This window comes from Megalops cyprinoides, chromosome 14 (genome assembly GCF_013368585.1).
Source record: "Megalops cyprinoides isolate fMegCyp1 chromosome 14, fMegCyp1.pri, whole genome shotgun sequence".
NCBI classification, from domain to species: Eukaryota; Metazoa; Chordata; class Actinopteri; order Elopiformes; family Megalopidae; genus Megalops; species Megalops cyprinoides.
In genome coordinates this window covers 15,603,659-15,618,733 of record NC_050596.1, presented here as the reverse complement: position 1 = coordinate 15,618,733, position 15,075 = coordinate 15,603,659, and the positions used below count along the sequence as shown (strand labels likewise).

At 39.6% G+C, this 15,075-nt stretch overlaps 1 protein-coding gene across 5 annotated transcripts in view; it reads right to left on the bottom strand.

Moving 5' to 3' along the window:
* LOC118789497 (protocadherin-17-like) overlaps positions 1-14,783 on the bottom strand; it is a 44,959-nt gene extending 30,176 nt beyond the window's left edge. Inside the window, exons 1-2 of one of the 5 annotated variants that reach the window (XM_036545953.1) lie at positions 14,182-14,783; positions 10,748-13,554 (exon numbers count right to left, since the gene is read on the bottom strand). In XM_036545953.1, the coding sequence (XP_036401846.1) occupies positions 10,748-13,231 (2,484 nt within the window). In that variant the 5' untranslated portion in view covers positions 13,232-13,554; positions 14,182-14,783. Of the gene's footprint in view, positions 1-10,747; positions 13,555-13,972; positions 14,051-14,181 lie in introns of those variants that run through there. The other 4 variants (XM_036545954.1, XM_036545955.1, XM_036545956.1 and 1 more) reach the window with 4 other exon arrangements.
* Positions 14,784-15,075: the final 292 nt, after the last annotated feature.

Here is a 15,075-nt window from a genome sequence, read left to right as displayed (position 1 = left end):
ACTGCTGTGGCTTACTTTATGTGGGTACAATGATGTTTAGATGCCTGAGGCTTCATTATGAGAACCAAGTAACACCAAAAAAATTTTAATAACAAAGCCTTCGAAAGCATAATATTGGGAGCAAAAAATAGAAAAGTCAACACTGTGGAGGCATGACTGAAAGCATGCATAAAACAGCACTTGCACCCACATAGAGTGACTTGGTTTTAAACCATATGAAAAACCATCGTTATCTTCTAAATCTAAGGAAACACCTCTGTGGACAAATGTAATCTCACAGGGAATGCGGAATGGACTCAAAGGAGGGTATCAAAGCTAAGCACATTACAATAGCGAGAAGGCTGCCACTGACAGCATTCCTGGCTTTGTTTACACAGATTACAGATGCACAGGCAATTATCTTAATCGCTGAGGGAGAAAAGATACAAACTGAAGAGCAGGGGAGGAGAGTTATGACTCCCACTACATTAGGAAAATAAGGAAAAAAAAACACCACTTCAAAGCATATTTGCTTAAATATGTGCAGTTCTTGTACATCAATAATTCAACAACACTGATGTGTCCTATTTTTTTCAAGAATTCCACAGACAGTTTGACAACTAAACTTGCCAATTTGTATTGAGTATCTTCCTTCAAAAAAGAGAATAAATGAAGTTGAAGGAATGAATGAAAGCCATGCAAAATTCAGATTTGTTAAACCGATAAAGGTAACCTAAAATATCAACTTTACATATTCATTATTTGACTATGATACACTTTTTAATGACATGTTTGTGACAAGGCACAATATCCTAAATGATCAAATATACATTTAGATGTGTACTGCAAGATCTGACAATCATAAACCTGATTTTCCCCCCAAAATGCAATCACAGGATAGCCATGACTTTGTAATTCTGTAATTTTTCATTACTGGTAGCCACTAAATCATTATGTTTTTCCATTCCTCAGATTTATCCTTTTAGATAACTGCCACCTCCACACATTTATACCACACTCTCAATAAAGGTTTTCTTAATTTCATCAGAGTCAGTGTTCTACAACATCCAAGAGTAATGAGAAATCATCAGAGGTATGTCAATCAACAAAGCCTAACAATTTGTCAACTTGAGTGAATGTGCACACCAACATTCTTTGCCTTACACTGGCCTGCCCCTGCTTAAAATGAGAAGTTAATGGGTTCTGCCATCTTTGAGTACTTTGTCAAAGCAGTAAATAATTCTAAATTAAAACACAAACACAAAGCTGTGTGTGTGTGTGTGTGTGTGTGTGTGTGTGTGTGTGTGTGCGCCATCTCTGAGTACAATGCAGGGAATCCCAAGCCTCTTTTTTTGTGATCATATTCACATACTTACATTTCCTAAGACAATTACAGCGCCACATCAGGCACACCTAAAAAGTACTAAAATTACTAAAAAGTCTTCCAGGCATGAGGCATAAACCGCAGTATTGCCTAAATGGTGCATATAATACATAAAGAAGAAAGCCATTTTGTATGACAAATTGTTGGCTTGTATGAGCATAATGCACATCTTTTTCCCTGTAATCTTACATATAATTTATTTTAAAGTTAATGATGTAAGGTTAACATTTTAATCGTACTAAATGCACCATATTTCCCAAGTACACCATTTTAATGATGGTCTACCTGTGTGTGTGAACAAACTTGTGAAATCAACTGGTCCTCTTTCATCACTAATGCTTTTTGAACCCCACACAACAATTGCAGAGAGTCAAAAATATGAATAATTAAACAAAGAAAATACCCGGAAGCAAGGACATTTTATCATACTATGTCATACTGTTGTCTTTTTTCCAAGGAAGCACATTGATCTGTCTCATACGCCTTGGAAAAAAGAAGGATGACAAAAGAAAACAAAAGTAAACCAACTTTCAATCATTAAAACGATATTCAAGCCCCTCTGTTTGTTAGAGAGCAGTAAACAATGGCAGACTGAGCATTAATAAAAGGGGGGAAGCCACACCACAGCACTAAAAACACTACATTTTTAAGCATGAGTCAGATCCCCTGTAATCTATTTACGGCCCCTGGGGAGTTTGCCCTCCAGGGACCCTTGCAAGCGAGAGCTATATTGGTATTTGCATAGGTTATCACACAACACTAATACACCTGAGACATACCCAACAGAGATAACACCGAAAAAAAAAAAAATTCAACGGACATCACTCTAATGATTTTCCTTAACAGCCGGTGGCACAGAATATGACTCATCGTCTTCATACCTTTTCATTATGTCTCACGGAGCACAAAATGGAACTGCACATAACATTTTCTGGCACAAAGACTGGGGCCCAGAGGAACCGGAGTGACAGTTGAGCGGCCGGAGGGACACTGATAAAAGACCACCACCAAAGTGCAGCTGCTTTTCAAAATAATGCAGCCGAAAAAAAAAAAAAATGAAAAGCTTGCATCACGGGGGCCCCACTGAACACTAGTCCACTACTGACAAGGACATTGAACTAATTCTCAAGCTTTTTTGTCTTTGAAGTGTTCAACATGTCCTCACTTCAACGTATATTCGCAGATAACCTTGATTGAAGTTTTCAACATTGATAGTCTTCAAATAATAACTTCAAAATAAATAAATGATGGCAACACCCGCTACCACTGTAAATGTAACACAAACACACAAAGCGCAATTGAAGCACATAATTTCCTATTCCTATTTATTTTCACTCGAATCAAGTCTCAGTTCATCTCAGGGAAGTAAACACGGTATAAACTTTCAAAACTCATATTCTGACTGGCATGTGGCTTCTCCCAACAACAGCTGCTACTGATTTAAAGATGATTTCTCACTGCTTACCTATATCAATGCTGATCAGTGATTTAGGGGAAGAGAGCCATGAGAGATAGGAGGCCTAAAGACACACATGCCACTCTAATTATTTCCTGTTTCTTCCAAAATGTACACTGACCTGTAGATTCACACAGCACTGGGGATCAGTTTGCACTGGAGTGTACAGAACAGATGGTAAAGGGCAAATTCACTGTAAATGAAGATTAAGCTTTTTTTCAATGTGTTCTTCTGTAGTAAGTAAGGAATAATGTCCCCATTTTTTGTAATAACTAAAAGCTTAAGCTAACATGAAAGCATTCCATGGTCTTACAACCTGCCTCAGGCAATTTAACCCACATACAAAGCTTAGACTGCACTGTTCCACCTCTCTCTCTCTCTCTTTCTCTCTCTCTAGATTGTAGCAAATTGTGCTTGCAAATGATGTTATTATATATGTATATATATATATATATATATATATATATATATATATATATATATATATAAATGATATATATATCATTTGTGTTTAAGTTTGAATGTAACTCCAAAAATTGGCCAAACCACAGATATGATATGATGCTAAACTGTTGTTTTTCTTACTGTGTGAAGCGCACATCCATTCTATCAGTGGGATAGCCTGATGATAAAGGTAGAAAGGTAGTGACTAGGGAATGTGATGCATTGAAGAAAACATAAAGAAGTAAACAGGGACTCCAGCACTGTAAAACTTCTCCTTTGCTTTTCTATATACATGCTAACTAAAAAGTAAGGTACGGTAAGGTAAGGTAAGGTAAGGTACAACTAGCAAAATTTTAGATTTTCAGAGATGTAAGCATTTAAGGTATTGTGCTTTTTATCATCATTACAACCATCCCACAAACAGACACAAGGTGAGGGGCTCCAGGAACAACTTGCTGCTCGTTGTAGAAAAAGAGTTTTGCTTGGGTAGCCGACTCACTACCAAAGTAAGTATTACCGGCACCACATCAACTGCCTGAGCCGGCTGGCACTCCCCAACTCATCACTGCTCTGTAAATCTATTTCTGGACTTCCCAGCCAAATCCCAAATCTGCCTTCAGCGTAAATTGTATCCCCTTTAACTCCACTGATCCAATCCATGTGGAGCAGGGGCAGAATCGCAAGTGTGCGAGTGCTCTTTGTTTTGGGTGCAACTGAATGCAAGCATTTTAATGCGAGAACAGATTACCAACTCCTGTTCCTAATTCCTGTTGTATGAAGGGGTTTCTGGGACTTTGATTTCAACAAAGAGGGCAATAAAAGCAATTTAGTTCCAATTCAGAAAGCTTTGTATTCCAACACTAAAGAACTGGTGCTTTGAATATCAATGGATTAACAGGATCACTTTGCCTCAAGGAGATAAAAAATAATAAGAAAAAAAGATTAAGAGATTTTTTTTTTTTTTCCAGAATAAAATCACTAAGTGTGCATACAGTAGTCATCACAGATAGAGCTGTTTTATGTCCCCCTCTTTTCACAGTTGTTTCATAAGTATGCACTTTAAAGCAATGAGACATTTGCAATAGACTGAAACACAAAAGTAGAAGTAAAAATCTTCAAACAAACACAAAACTACAGTTTTAGCTGTCTGTAGACTTTATTTTAGATGTGTGCATTGTTAGTGTTTGTTGAAACACAATCACTCCATTTATCTTTGATTACCCCAAGTGCCTTGTCACCACAGCCTGAAATGTAATTATTCAGACATCTGTCGTCAATGGCTCACAGTGTTTTCCACTAAAGGGTGAGTGAGGTTTTATCACAGTATTCAACGACTCAAATCACCCACTCAAATGGAGGCCCACAGATATGTGTAACTGTCCAGGATGTTTAAATGTTCCCGTTAAAGTTACATCACTAACCCCAAACTAATCTCACCAGACAAGTTTTGCACATCAGTCACACTGCTTTTAAATGTGAAAGATCATACTCTGAACATAGCCATTTGAATAATGATTTTGTGAACCTAAGAGAGAAGGTTCTGTAACATATTTATGTCTTTGAAACCTTTGAAGATACACCTTTGACAGGATTTGTGCTGAACCGTGAGATCGTACATTCATAAATCTGTTTTGAATGACTACCAGTTTTCCTAGAGGAAAACCAATTCATGCTCGTAGTCTGTGCAGTCATGACAGGTATAGAATGTGACTCCAGTTCTTCTCAGGTCAGCTGTTGGGCATCTATATTGGTGTGGTGATTCTGACAAGGAATGACTGCAAAATGATGGGTTGTAAAAAGCAGGGACATAACATACTCAAATCCTCTAAATATGGCTATTTTGCAATAACAAACAGACAGCTGTGTTTCAGAATTAGACCAGCTTGAAGAAAGAATCCCACATGTTGAACTGCTAAAAAAAAACAAGCAAGCCTTGCTTTCAAGTCCACTGCTTAACTGAAGTGCAATCTACAAAACAGCCACAGCACTTCAGTGACATTATTTCTGTGTGTACTCAGAAAACCTGCACAGATACAACTAAAATATCACTGAAAATAGAAAGGTGGGTGCAAGGTTATGAAAAGGTTCAAGGTCCAAGGACGACTACAATGGCCTTGTGTAATTAATCTTATTCACTTCCTTAAGAGTACAGCATATCAATATGTTCCATATGCAGAAGTGATTCCAAACACCTTCCACCCAATCACAGGCTTAGCTAGGTGGACAGCCACACTCAAAGGAAAAACAGATTTGCAGGAAAAAGAAAATGTGCTCCGCTCTCCGCTCTCCTGGATATGTCAGTATTAAATGCATTTGTTTGTTTCACCATCCTCAAAAGTGTTATAGTACATAACTGGTAAAAGTGAAGCAACATTGGTAAAACACTACAAAGCTGCATGTTTTACACCTGTGAAATGAAATGAAAGGGGATATTTTTTTGAAAACACCATAATCTCAAGAACTGGGGCTGCTTTGTAGCCTGCTTTTCTTTTTTATTAAAAAAAAACTCATTTTCCCTCTGTGGTATCATTATTTTAATTAGTTGTTATCTTTAATTGAAAATGTTGACAGACTTGGACTTCAAACGAGTGTTTCATTTCCATTAACATGTAAGAACAGAATGTTCTCAATGTATGTATAGAGCAAGAATCAGCTAGTTGCTGCAGTAATCTCACTGCTTCTCACCAAGCAAGTTTGTTACAGTGCTTTACCATTCCAGCTGCTTAAGTTTCTTATGGCATAGTGCACAACACACTTAAGATGGTCTCTCCCTCACATAACACACTATACACTTTTTAAAATGTTTTCCTATGAGCCATATACTGAACAGTAACCAATTATGTTCATATTAAACAAAAGAACTACAGAGGTAACTGTTTGACTTGCTTGTATATAAGATGATACTTAGTCTGCAAGTCTGAACAACCCTAAAACCATGACCAAATATTCAACAACAATACTAGCCAGACAGGCATTCTCTTCATATTAAGCATAATGTCTGATACATTTTCACAAAAATTTCAAAAATAATTTTAAGGTTAGTGTCACATCAGGCATCTTTAAAAGCAGTGGGTATAGGTTTTACAAGACAGCAAATCAGAAAAAAAAGAAAATTTCACTCACGACTGGAGACTAACCCCAAGATTTGACACCAAAATGCATCCACATGTTTAAGCTGCTATTCCACTGTGCCCACCATGTTCTGCCATGCATTGCTTCATTAATATAGGCAATACCAGTCGTATTAGCTATAGGATTCTAATGACTAATTACTAAAAATTAAAGTCAGTAAAATGGGAAAAAGGATAATATTAATCAAGTTGCATTATTCATTATTGCAAGAATTTACTGTAAAATGCTAAAGCTTAGAGTTAGGAAATACAGACATATACCACACACTTTGCTATTCAAATGCATAAAACAGTAAAATTGTCATGAATAATGCATGTATTGGAGGTTCACAAATGCCTCCTCACACCATTATACTTCGATACAGTACCTTTTTAATCGAAGCTCTGCAGCTCTTAGAAGTACTCACTTTTTTAATTATAAAAGGTTCAGTCACAGGATACAACATCCAGATCAGTAGATCCAGATCAGTAATATAAATGATGCAGAAGAACACGCATTTTAAAATACAAGCAAGCACCCAGATTAATTCAATAAGAAAACCGTAAACAAATTTCAAAATTGTGATTTAGACAAGCATATGAAAATAAACATGTTGTTTCACGCCTCATCTGAAACCACAGTAAACACCAGTTCTGTTTCTTGCAATTCTACAAGCAGATATTTTTTCTTGCATGAAAACATAAACCCGAGAGCTTTTACACCAGGTATCCATTGAAGTGTGGTGCTAATTTCAATACAATATAAATGCACCACTGCATTCTAGGGCAAGACCTACAAATGCTCATATGGGGCAGCCACAGTTCCTGGTTAGACGGATGCTGTCACAAAAATCAGAGAGGCGCTGTGATGGCTGGTCTACAATTTTCCACATACACTAGAAAAACACAACTTCAGTCTCCAGGGGTAACCCTCAAACCATCCATCTTCTGCCCCATTGGCTACACAAGGTTATTTAGATTAACATACATGAATGCTCTCACGATTACACTTACATGCCTCAGAACTGTCTCAGGACTAAAAAAAAATTCCATGCTTTCATATATACATATACGAAAGACATTACAGACAAGTAGTAACATTGCTGTCACTTATCACGGAAGGTTGTTGCTTTGATAGTACCTGGAAACAAGACAAGGGGCGTATAAATGCAGTTACAGGGCCTAAATTCATGGTAAGAAGTAGCAGAGCTCTTGACATTCTTCCAAACTGGAACCACAGTTATTATTCATGCCTTAGCAGTCACCCTTATACTGGGTGTCTCACATAGCTAATATTTGAAATATTATTTATGTAACTGGACCAATTACATGGATTGGAACCTGCACTCTAATTATAGGTCCAATTCTTCTCCCAACTAAATCACTTCGCAGTCCCATGCTCCACATAATTTTGCATGGCCCTGTGGTGCCATAACTAACCTGAAAGTTTCAAGTGGAGACACTTGCTTAATCTTGTGCTGGTGGCAGGGGATCTTAACACTGTATTCTCCCCCACATCAACATTGTGCCCATTATGTTCAAGACATCACGTGAACGCAATGCACCGACTTGCTGCCGTGACATGTATACTAACTTTACCTTCTAAATAATGTAAGTGGTGGAACATACGGTCCCAGGATAATCCACTGGAATACCATCATAACATGACTTTCGAAGAAATAAAGTGAAACATCCAACATAACAACAACAATAATAATAATAATAATAATAATAATAACAGTAGAATAAAGCTGTTGTCAGTTGCTTAACAATGTGAAAAAGGCATGCTAACTGTCTTCTTGGCTACACACATCTGCAGAACTTTGTCCCTTGCAAATGCATCCATATTAGCTTGAAACAGCAAGATTACCACTCAGCTAAATATCCACCTTATCACCTAGTGTGAAGTTACACAGACCTCTTGTGTACCCACTATGGTCTTTCTTCTCACGGTTGTGGAAGTAACAATAAACCCCTAGAAATGGTGTTCTGTGCAGCCATCCATAACTGGCCTGTCTGGCTGCTTCAAGTCAACTGACCTCTTTGCCAAGCCACGGCTACTAAATAGGGCCTCAGTTCTGAGGCTACACCAGTTTTCCCACTTTCATCAGAATAGGTCACATGTCCAGAATCTTCTTGCAATAAAAAGAACAAATTATTTTCATATTTGCAAAACACCCAGACAGAAAAAGAGAAATACAGTTCAGTAAACTTGCATAAGATAATCACTTTTTATATGGCTGTGACAATACAATCACTGTAATCGCTGTACACATTGCTCAATTGTACAGTAGCAAAACAGGAGCACGATGCTCTGAATCCCTCCTCCATAGCAAATTCCCCCTGTTCAGCCAACTGTATACAAACCATACGGACGACAGATGCCCCCTAGAGGATAGTTTTATGTCATTGTCATTCACCCCTTCCCTTGATCTGATCTCATAGTTACAGCAAGTATTTGGTTTTAAGTGGTTTGGGGAAGAGCAGTGGGAGCTCTACCCCCTTATACATAAATAAAATATAAATTGTTTTACCCTCTGAAAAATAAATATATGATTTTCTGGTTGAACCCAACAAAAAAAATGGAATTCCACTGTGAGTTGGATAAAATCATATCACAACAAGGAATTATGCAGTGTGGTGTGCTTGTGTTCTTCCTACTGAGATCTTGCTACAACGTACTTTCAGAACAAAACAAAAATCTGATTTTATAAAAATTATTCTATTGCTGGAAATAGCTATTGCTATTACATCTAAAGCTTGTGAATTCCATGCCACTTTTTTAAATCCCTCTCAATCCTTTTAGAAATACTGTACTGTGTTCATTGATTTCTCAAAGTAATGTGCTTTAACACTTTAAGTTGATTTAAGCATCCTAACCTGCCAGTTCTTGACTGTATGGTTCTTTAAAAATCAAATTAAGCAGATTTCTACACTTAACAGGGCCTATTTGAGCAAACTAATTTTGTCTTTCATGTCCAGGCAACTCATTCTGACCTGGCAACCGAACTTCACACTATAAAATGCCACTATTGGCTGAGCAATATTGTGTGTAGTGTCGTGCTTCTAAAATGGTTCCCTTCAAAAGCTGGTCTCTTTATTGTTCCTTTCTGCCAATAATGATAGATACCTACAGCTGCAATGAAACCATAAAACAATAAAGGGTATTCTGTCATACACTGTGTTTCCTGTTTCATCTTTTTGCTGCAATACTTCCAGATTCACTTAGTCTAGATTTAGGCTACATTCTTTAACAGTGGTGCAGAAGGAGGGTTTTCACATTAACAAATCAGCAGCATTGAAAAACAGTCATATTTACAGATATATTGTGTCCATTTTATTTACTCTGACATCTCAATAAAATCCCATTCACATGTTCTTAAACATGAAAAGGGAAAAAAAACACCAGCATACCAGTCTTCTTTAAATACCCATGAAGATAAGAAATAAATAAGTGAAAACAGACAAATTTGTTCTTGCGGGTTGTAGGTGTACAGCCAGCATAGAGCATTTTAACGTGTCTGACAGGACAGATTTAACATGACTTAAAACAGGCTTAGCACTACAGATATGCAGTAGTTGTCAGAGGCTTAGCAAAGCCTCCACAAAGAGGTCTTAACCAGGACTGTGGAAAACAAGAAATCCTGTTGGGTCTTAAAGCACAATCTGAGCACCCATTTTGTTCGAACAATTCCCTTCTTATTTTACTGGGGGCCAATTTGGTGAACTGAGAGGTCTTATGTTCTTTAGGGCATCCAGCGTATTCACAAAATTTGAGTATACATGACATCGGTGGAATTGCATAGAAATCATTTAAATACCCTAAAGTGGCAAGAACTGTAACCAATAAGCTACTCTGCTTCAGGATGAATAGAAACACAAATCTACAGACATGCAAAAGACAAAATTCCTATCCCCAGATTATGGCCATTTGTTTTTAAACACAGTATACAAGCTTATGATGACTGCAAAATGCATAAAAAGTGCCACATTCTGTTTGCTGAATGACTAAATGAGGCAGACATTGAATGCAGTATTGAAAAGAATCAATGTTACAAAAGTTTGATGTAGAAAGTCAAAAATGAATGAATTATGCTCAGACAGGCTGTACCTCAGATATCCTCTATAGAGATGCATAACAGCAACTATATGATGTATATAATAACCAACTATCTATGCCTGTCCATCAGCAAAATGCATTCGAGCCTGAGAAAAGGTTTTGCAGTTCATTATTGATTATCCTCCAATTTGTAGATTAAAAACCAACTCACTCAGCAGACTTCGCTCTCTAAACGTGCAAAATCCCCTCCCCTTGCCCCATGAAAAGGTGCTGATAGATGGGGTCATGAGGCAGACATAAATTGTGTTTCCTACCTGAATTATCGACATCCTATTAACCGGAGTCTCGGTGGTATTAGTCATGGGACCTGTGAAGCTGGTGTGACAGCCGACGTGTCCTTGCGGGACTGTCAGGTTGTTGGCGGAGGGCTTGAGGTACATGACCTCCGACCTGGGCGAGCTGAGAGGCAGGCGCGTCTGGTAGTGGAAATACATGGGGGAGGTGGCGAGCGAGGGGCTGCTCACCACGTTCATCACATTCATGGCATCCCGCTCCTCCACCTCGCTCTGCACCAGCATGATGTCGTTCTTGTTGATCTTCTTCTTCTTGCCCTTGCCCAGCTGCGGGTGCGAGTACTCCGCGATCCGGCAGTTGTAAGTCCTGATCTCCTTGTTCTCCCGCTTGCACTTGACGGCGATGGTGACCATGGCGGCCAGGAGCATGATAGAGATGATGCTTAGGGTGACAATTAGGGGAAGTGACACGTCCCAGTTGTGCTGCTCCTCGTTGATCCTGGGCTCCCCTTCCGGCAGGGGTCCCGTGTAGGCTTTAATGATCAGCTTAGCCGCGGCCGAAAGGGTGGGCTTCCCGTGATCGGTCACCTTAATGATAAGCTCCACGACTGGGGCCACATCTTCCCAGGAGGGATGGGAGGTCCTAACCTCCCCGGTGACCGGGTCTATCTCAAACAGATGGTCTTCGTTCCCATCGGAGATCTCATAGGTTAAGCGACCGCTCTCTCCGTAGTCATTGTCCACCGCCCTCACCGTGGTCACAATGTGCCCCACACCCACATTCCTGGGGACATGGATTTCAGCTGTGTCATTTTGCAAAAGGGGCAGCACAATGACAGGTGCATTGTCATTTACATCCAGTATGCTCACCCTAACAGTAGCATTGCTCTCCAGGTGAGGGGAACCTGAATCTTTAGCCAGCACCTTAAACTCAAAGTACTTTGTCTGTTCATAATTAAATGATCTCAGGGCATATATGGCACCATTTGTGGGATTGACAGACACATAGGTGTAGATAGACACGTCACCAACATTCGATGGCAATATGGAATAAGAGACAGTTCCGTTTTGACCCAAATCCGGATCATGGGCTAGAACAGACCCTAGATATTCCCCTGGGATATTGTTCTCAGGCACCTGCAGGAGGTAAACTGTTTTGGTAAACCGAGGAGCATTGTCATTTTCATCCAATATTTTAACTGTAAATGATTTGGTTGAATTTAAAGGGGGAATGCCATTGTCTTTGGCCACTATTGTCACATTGTACTCATCCTGCACCTCCCTGTCCAAAGGTCTGTCTGTCACTACAGTGTAGAAATTGTCATAGTTTTCCTCCAGTTTAAAAGGCACATTGCCCACTACTCTGCACTGGAGTTGGCCATTTCTCCCTGAATCTTTGTCAGTGACTCTGACCAATGCGATGACTGTCCCTGGAGGAGCGGCCTCACTAACTGCCCCCTGCCGCACAGACACAAACCCTATAGATGGCCAGTTGTCATTTCTGTCAACCACCTTAACAGTGACTTTGCAATGGCCTGGAATCGGATTGGGCCCAAGATCCTTCGCCTGAACGTCAATCTCAATAACTGAGCTTTCCTCATAGTCAATTTCTCCCTGAATCTTTATGACACCTGTTCTAGGGTCAACAGAGAACAACTCTCTGACTCTATCTGGGGCATAACCCCCAAAGGAATACACAACCTGTCCATTGTTTCCTTCATCTAGGTCAGTTGCATTTAGATCTATCAACACCTTCCCTATGGGTGAGTTTTCAGGAATCTCTAAGACATAGAATGGCTGTTCAAACATTGGGCTATTGTCATTAGAGTCAGTAACCTTCACGTTGATTTGCATTGTTCCTGATCTTGGATATTCCCCTCCATCAGTTGCTGTTAGTATTAGGGTATGGCGACTTCTTTCCTCTCTGTCTAAGGGTCTCTGAACAACTAACTCCGGGAACTTAGTCCCATCTCCTCTGGATTTTACATCCAAAGAAAATATATTGTAATCGTCTCGCGTGATCTGGTATGTTTTCAACCCATTTTCCCCAGCATCAGGGTCGTGTGCGCTCGCCAGAGGGAACCGAGTGCCAGCCGCTGCATTCTCTGAAATGTCAATATCGATCTGATCAGAAGGAAAGCTTGGTGGATTGTCGTTTATGTCCAGTACTTCCACCTTAATCATGCATATCTCTTTATCGTTTGCGAACACTTCCATGGAGAGCTGGCACTTGGGGTTTCGCCGACAGAGTGCTTCCCTATCGATCCGCTGCTTAGTATACAGCAGTCCGCTTTCGGGATCCACGTCAATCAGATGGGGGGCCGAATTCTCCAACACCCTGAAGTTGGATTTTTTGCCCCGCTCTCCTGGTCCAAGTCTGGCATCTTTGGCAATGTTCCCGATCACAGTCCCTGGCCCCTGCTCTTCCGGAACAGAATAATTCAAGTTCTTCAACGTCAGGGCTTGTGCCCACAGCAGTAGGAAAAGGAAAACAGAAAGATACATCCCCCTGCGGTTTGAGCTTTGCTATTCTCGATCCGTTTTGGCTTCAGACCTGTTGATTTGCTTAGCAAACTGGCAATTCTCACCTTTTAATTTTGATTAGGCACGCAGTTCTCTTCATATTAAACAACGATCTAGCAGTTGGCTCCTTTTTGTGTATCTTCTTCACTGGTTGTTTTTTTTTTTTTTTTTTTTTTACGTCAATCTTTAATTGCAAATGGTGATGCAGTACATCTAATTCAAATTCATTTGAACGCCAGATTGATCTGTGTAATATTCGTGATCCGGTGTCTGAAAAATGAACGTGCCGTAGTGCTTGCGGTCATCTGAAATACAAAACAGAAATCAGAGATTCCCCAATCAACATATAAGATACCGTGAAATTGCAATGTTTAGTCACTTTCCAATTTTCTTTACCACGTATTTAACTGGTGACAATATACGGAGACTGATATATACCATCTAGTACAACGAAAGCATTCATGGGCAGCTTTTTTAACAAATTAAATAAGCAGGCTCTTTAAATCTGTAGATTATTTAAATATGTTGCGAAATATTAAGAATGAATGCGATCCAAGGTTATACATTTACTATGATGTCGACACTTCAGCGTGTATGTGGCATCGTTCGCCTAACCCCATGTGTATTTCTTACTAGTTCGTTTTGAGCTGCATGCATACATAGGAAACACATGTTAATAAGATTTTTTTTTTTCTTGGCACACCATACAGCACAGCTGCTTACTTGTGTTAATGTAACTGTCGTTACTCTTACGCAATTCGATGCAAATGTCCTCATAAACTTCCCATGCGCAAATTCCCCTATTCTGTCCATTTAATCTAGCAAAAAAAATAAACAAAATACAAGCGGTATGTAATCGCACTACTATATGTCACCACCGCACAGATTTCAACAAGCTGTTGCGTCCAGACACTGTAAATCAGACAACCTACCTCAGTTGTGCATACATATTGTAGCAAGGGACATCTGTACAGATTGTAGGATGATTGTAAAATAACCATATATCAATTTACCCCGTATCATTTGGTCCGAAATTTCATCTTGCTTCACTAAGTACAACCTTTATCTTCTTCGACTCTGGAAACCCATTAAGTCCGGAGTGAACTGTTCTGTGTATGATATAGTTTTAGTTGTCCGGAAAGTACGTCTGCAATACTAGTACACGTTGTTCTTACAACATCTCCATGTGATTACAAAGCTACGGCTTGTGTCACGTTGTCTTCTGTGAGTCACCTTTCTTTAGAATGCCTGTGAGTGGTGAGAGGATCCGGATATAAATTATTGATCCAGAGTGGATAACGTTATTAACAATGTGATCCGTCCTCTTCTATGCTGCGTGAATGCCGGGTACGAGCAACTTTGAAATAGCACAACGCCTTGCTTCTACTACGTCGAGTGTAAACGTCAAACAGTCAGGAGTCAGTTTGTCGATATTTACCGAGAAAAAATAATGTCACCTTCTGTCTCACATCAACTGTTGAAAGCAGCAGGATTATAATTGCGCTCACCCCGTGCGTCCCAACCCTTCCCAACACTTTCCAGTGACTAACTCTGAGCGCATCATAGTGCATTAAAAACGGTTACTGATCTTCTGCCAACCAATGAATGAAACAAGGATACGGCTTGCCCTCGGATTCTCGACCAATAGACGCTGTCTTTTTCGCGTTGAGGGAGGGATTTATGAATCAGTCCAGAGATTACGTGATTTGACCAGTTAGTAGTGGTGTGGTGAAACTACAGAGGGTACTTCCATAGCGAGCATTTTGTCTCAGAATTGCCAAGCAGGTCAATTTTACACAAGTACCAGTCAGTCACCATTGGTTTAT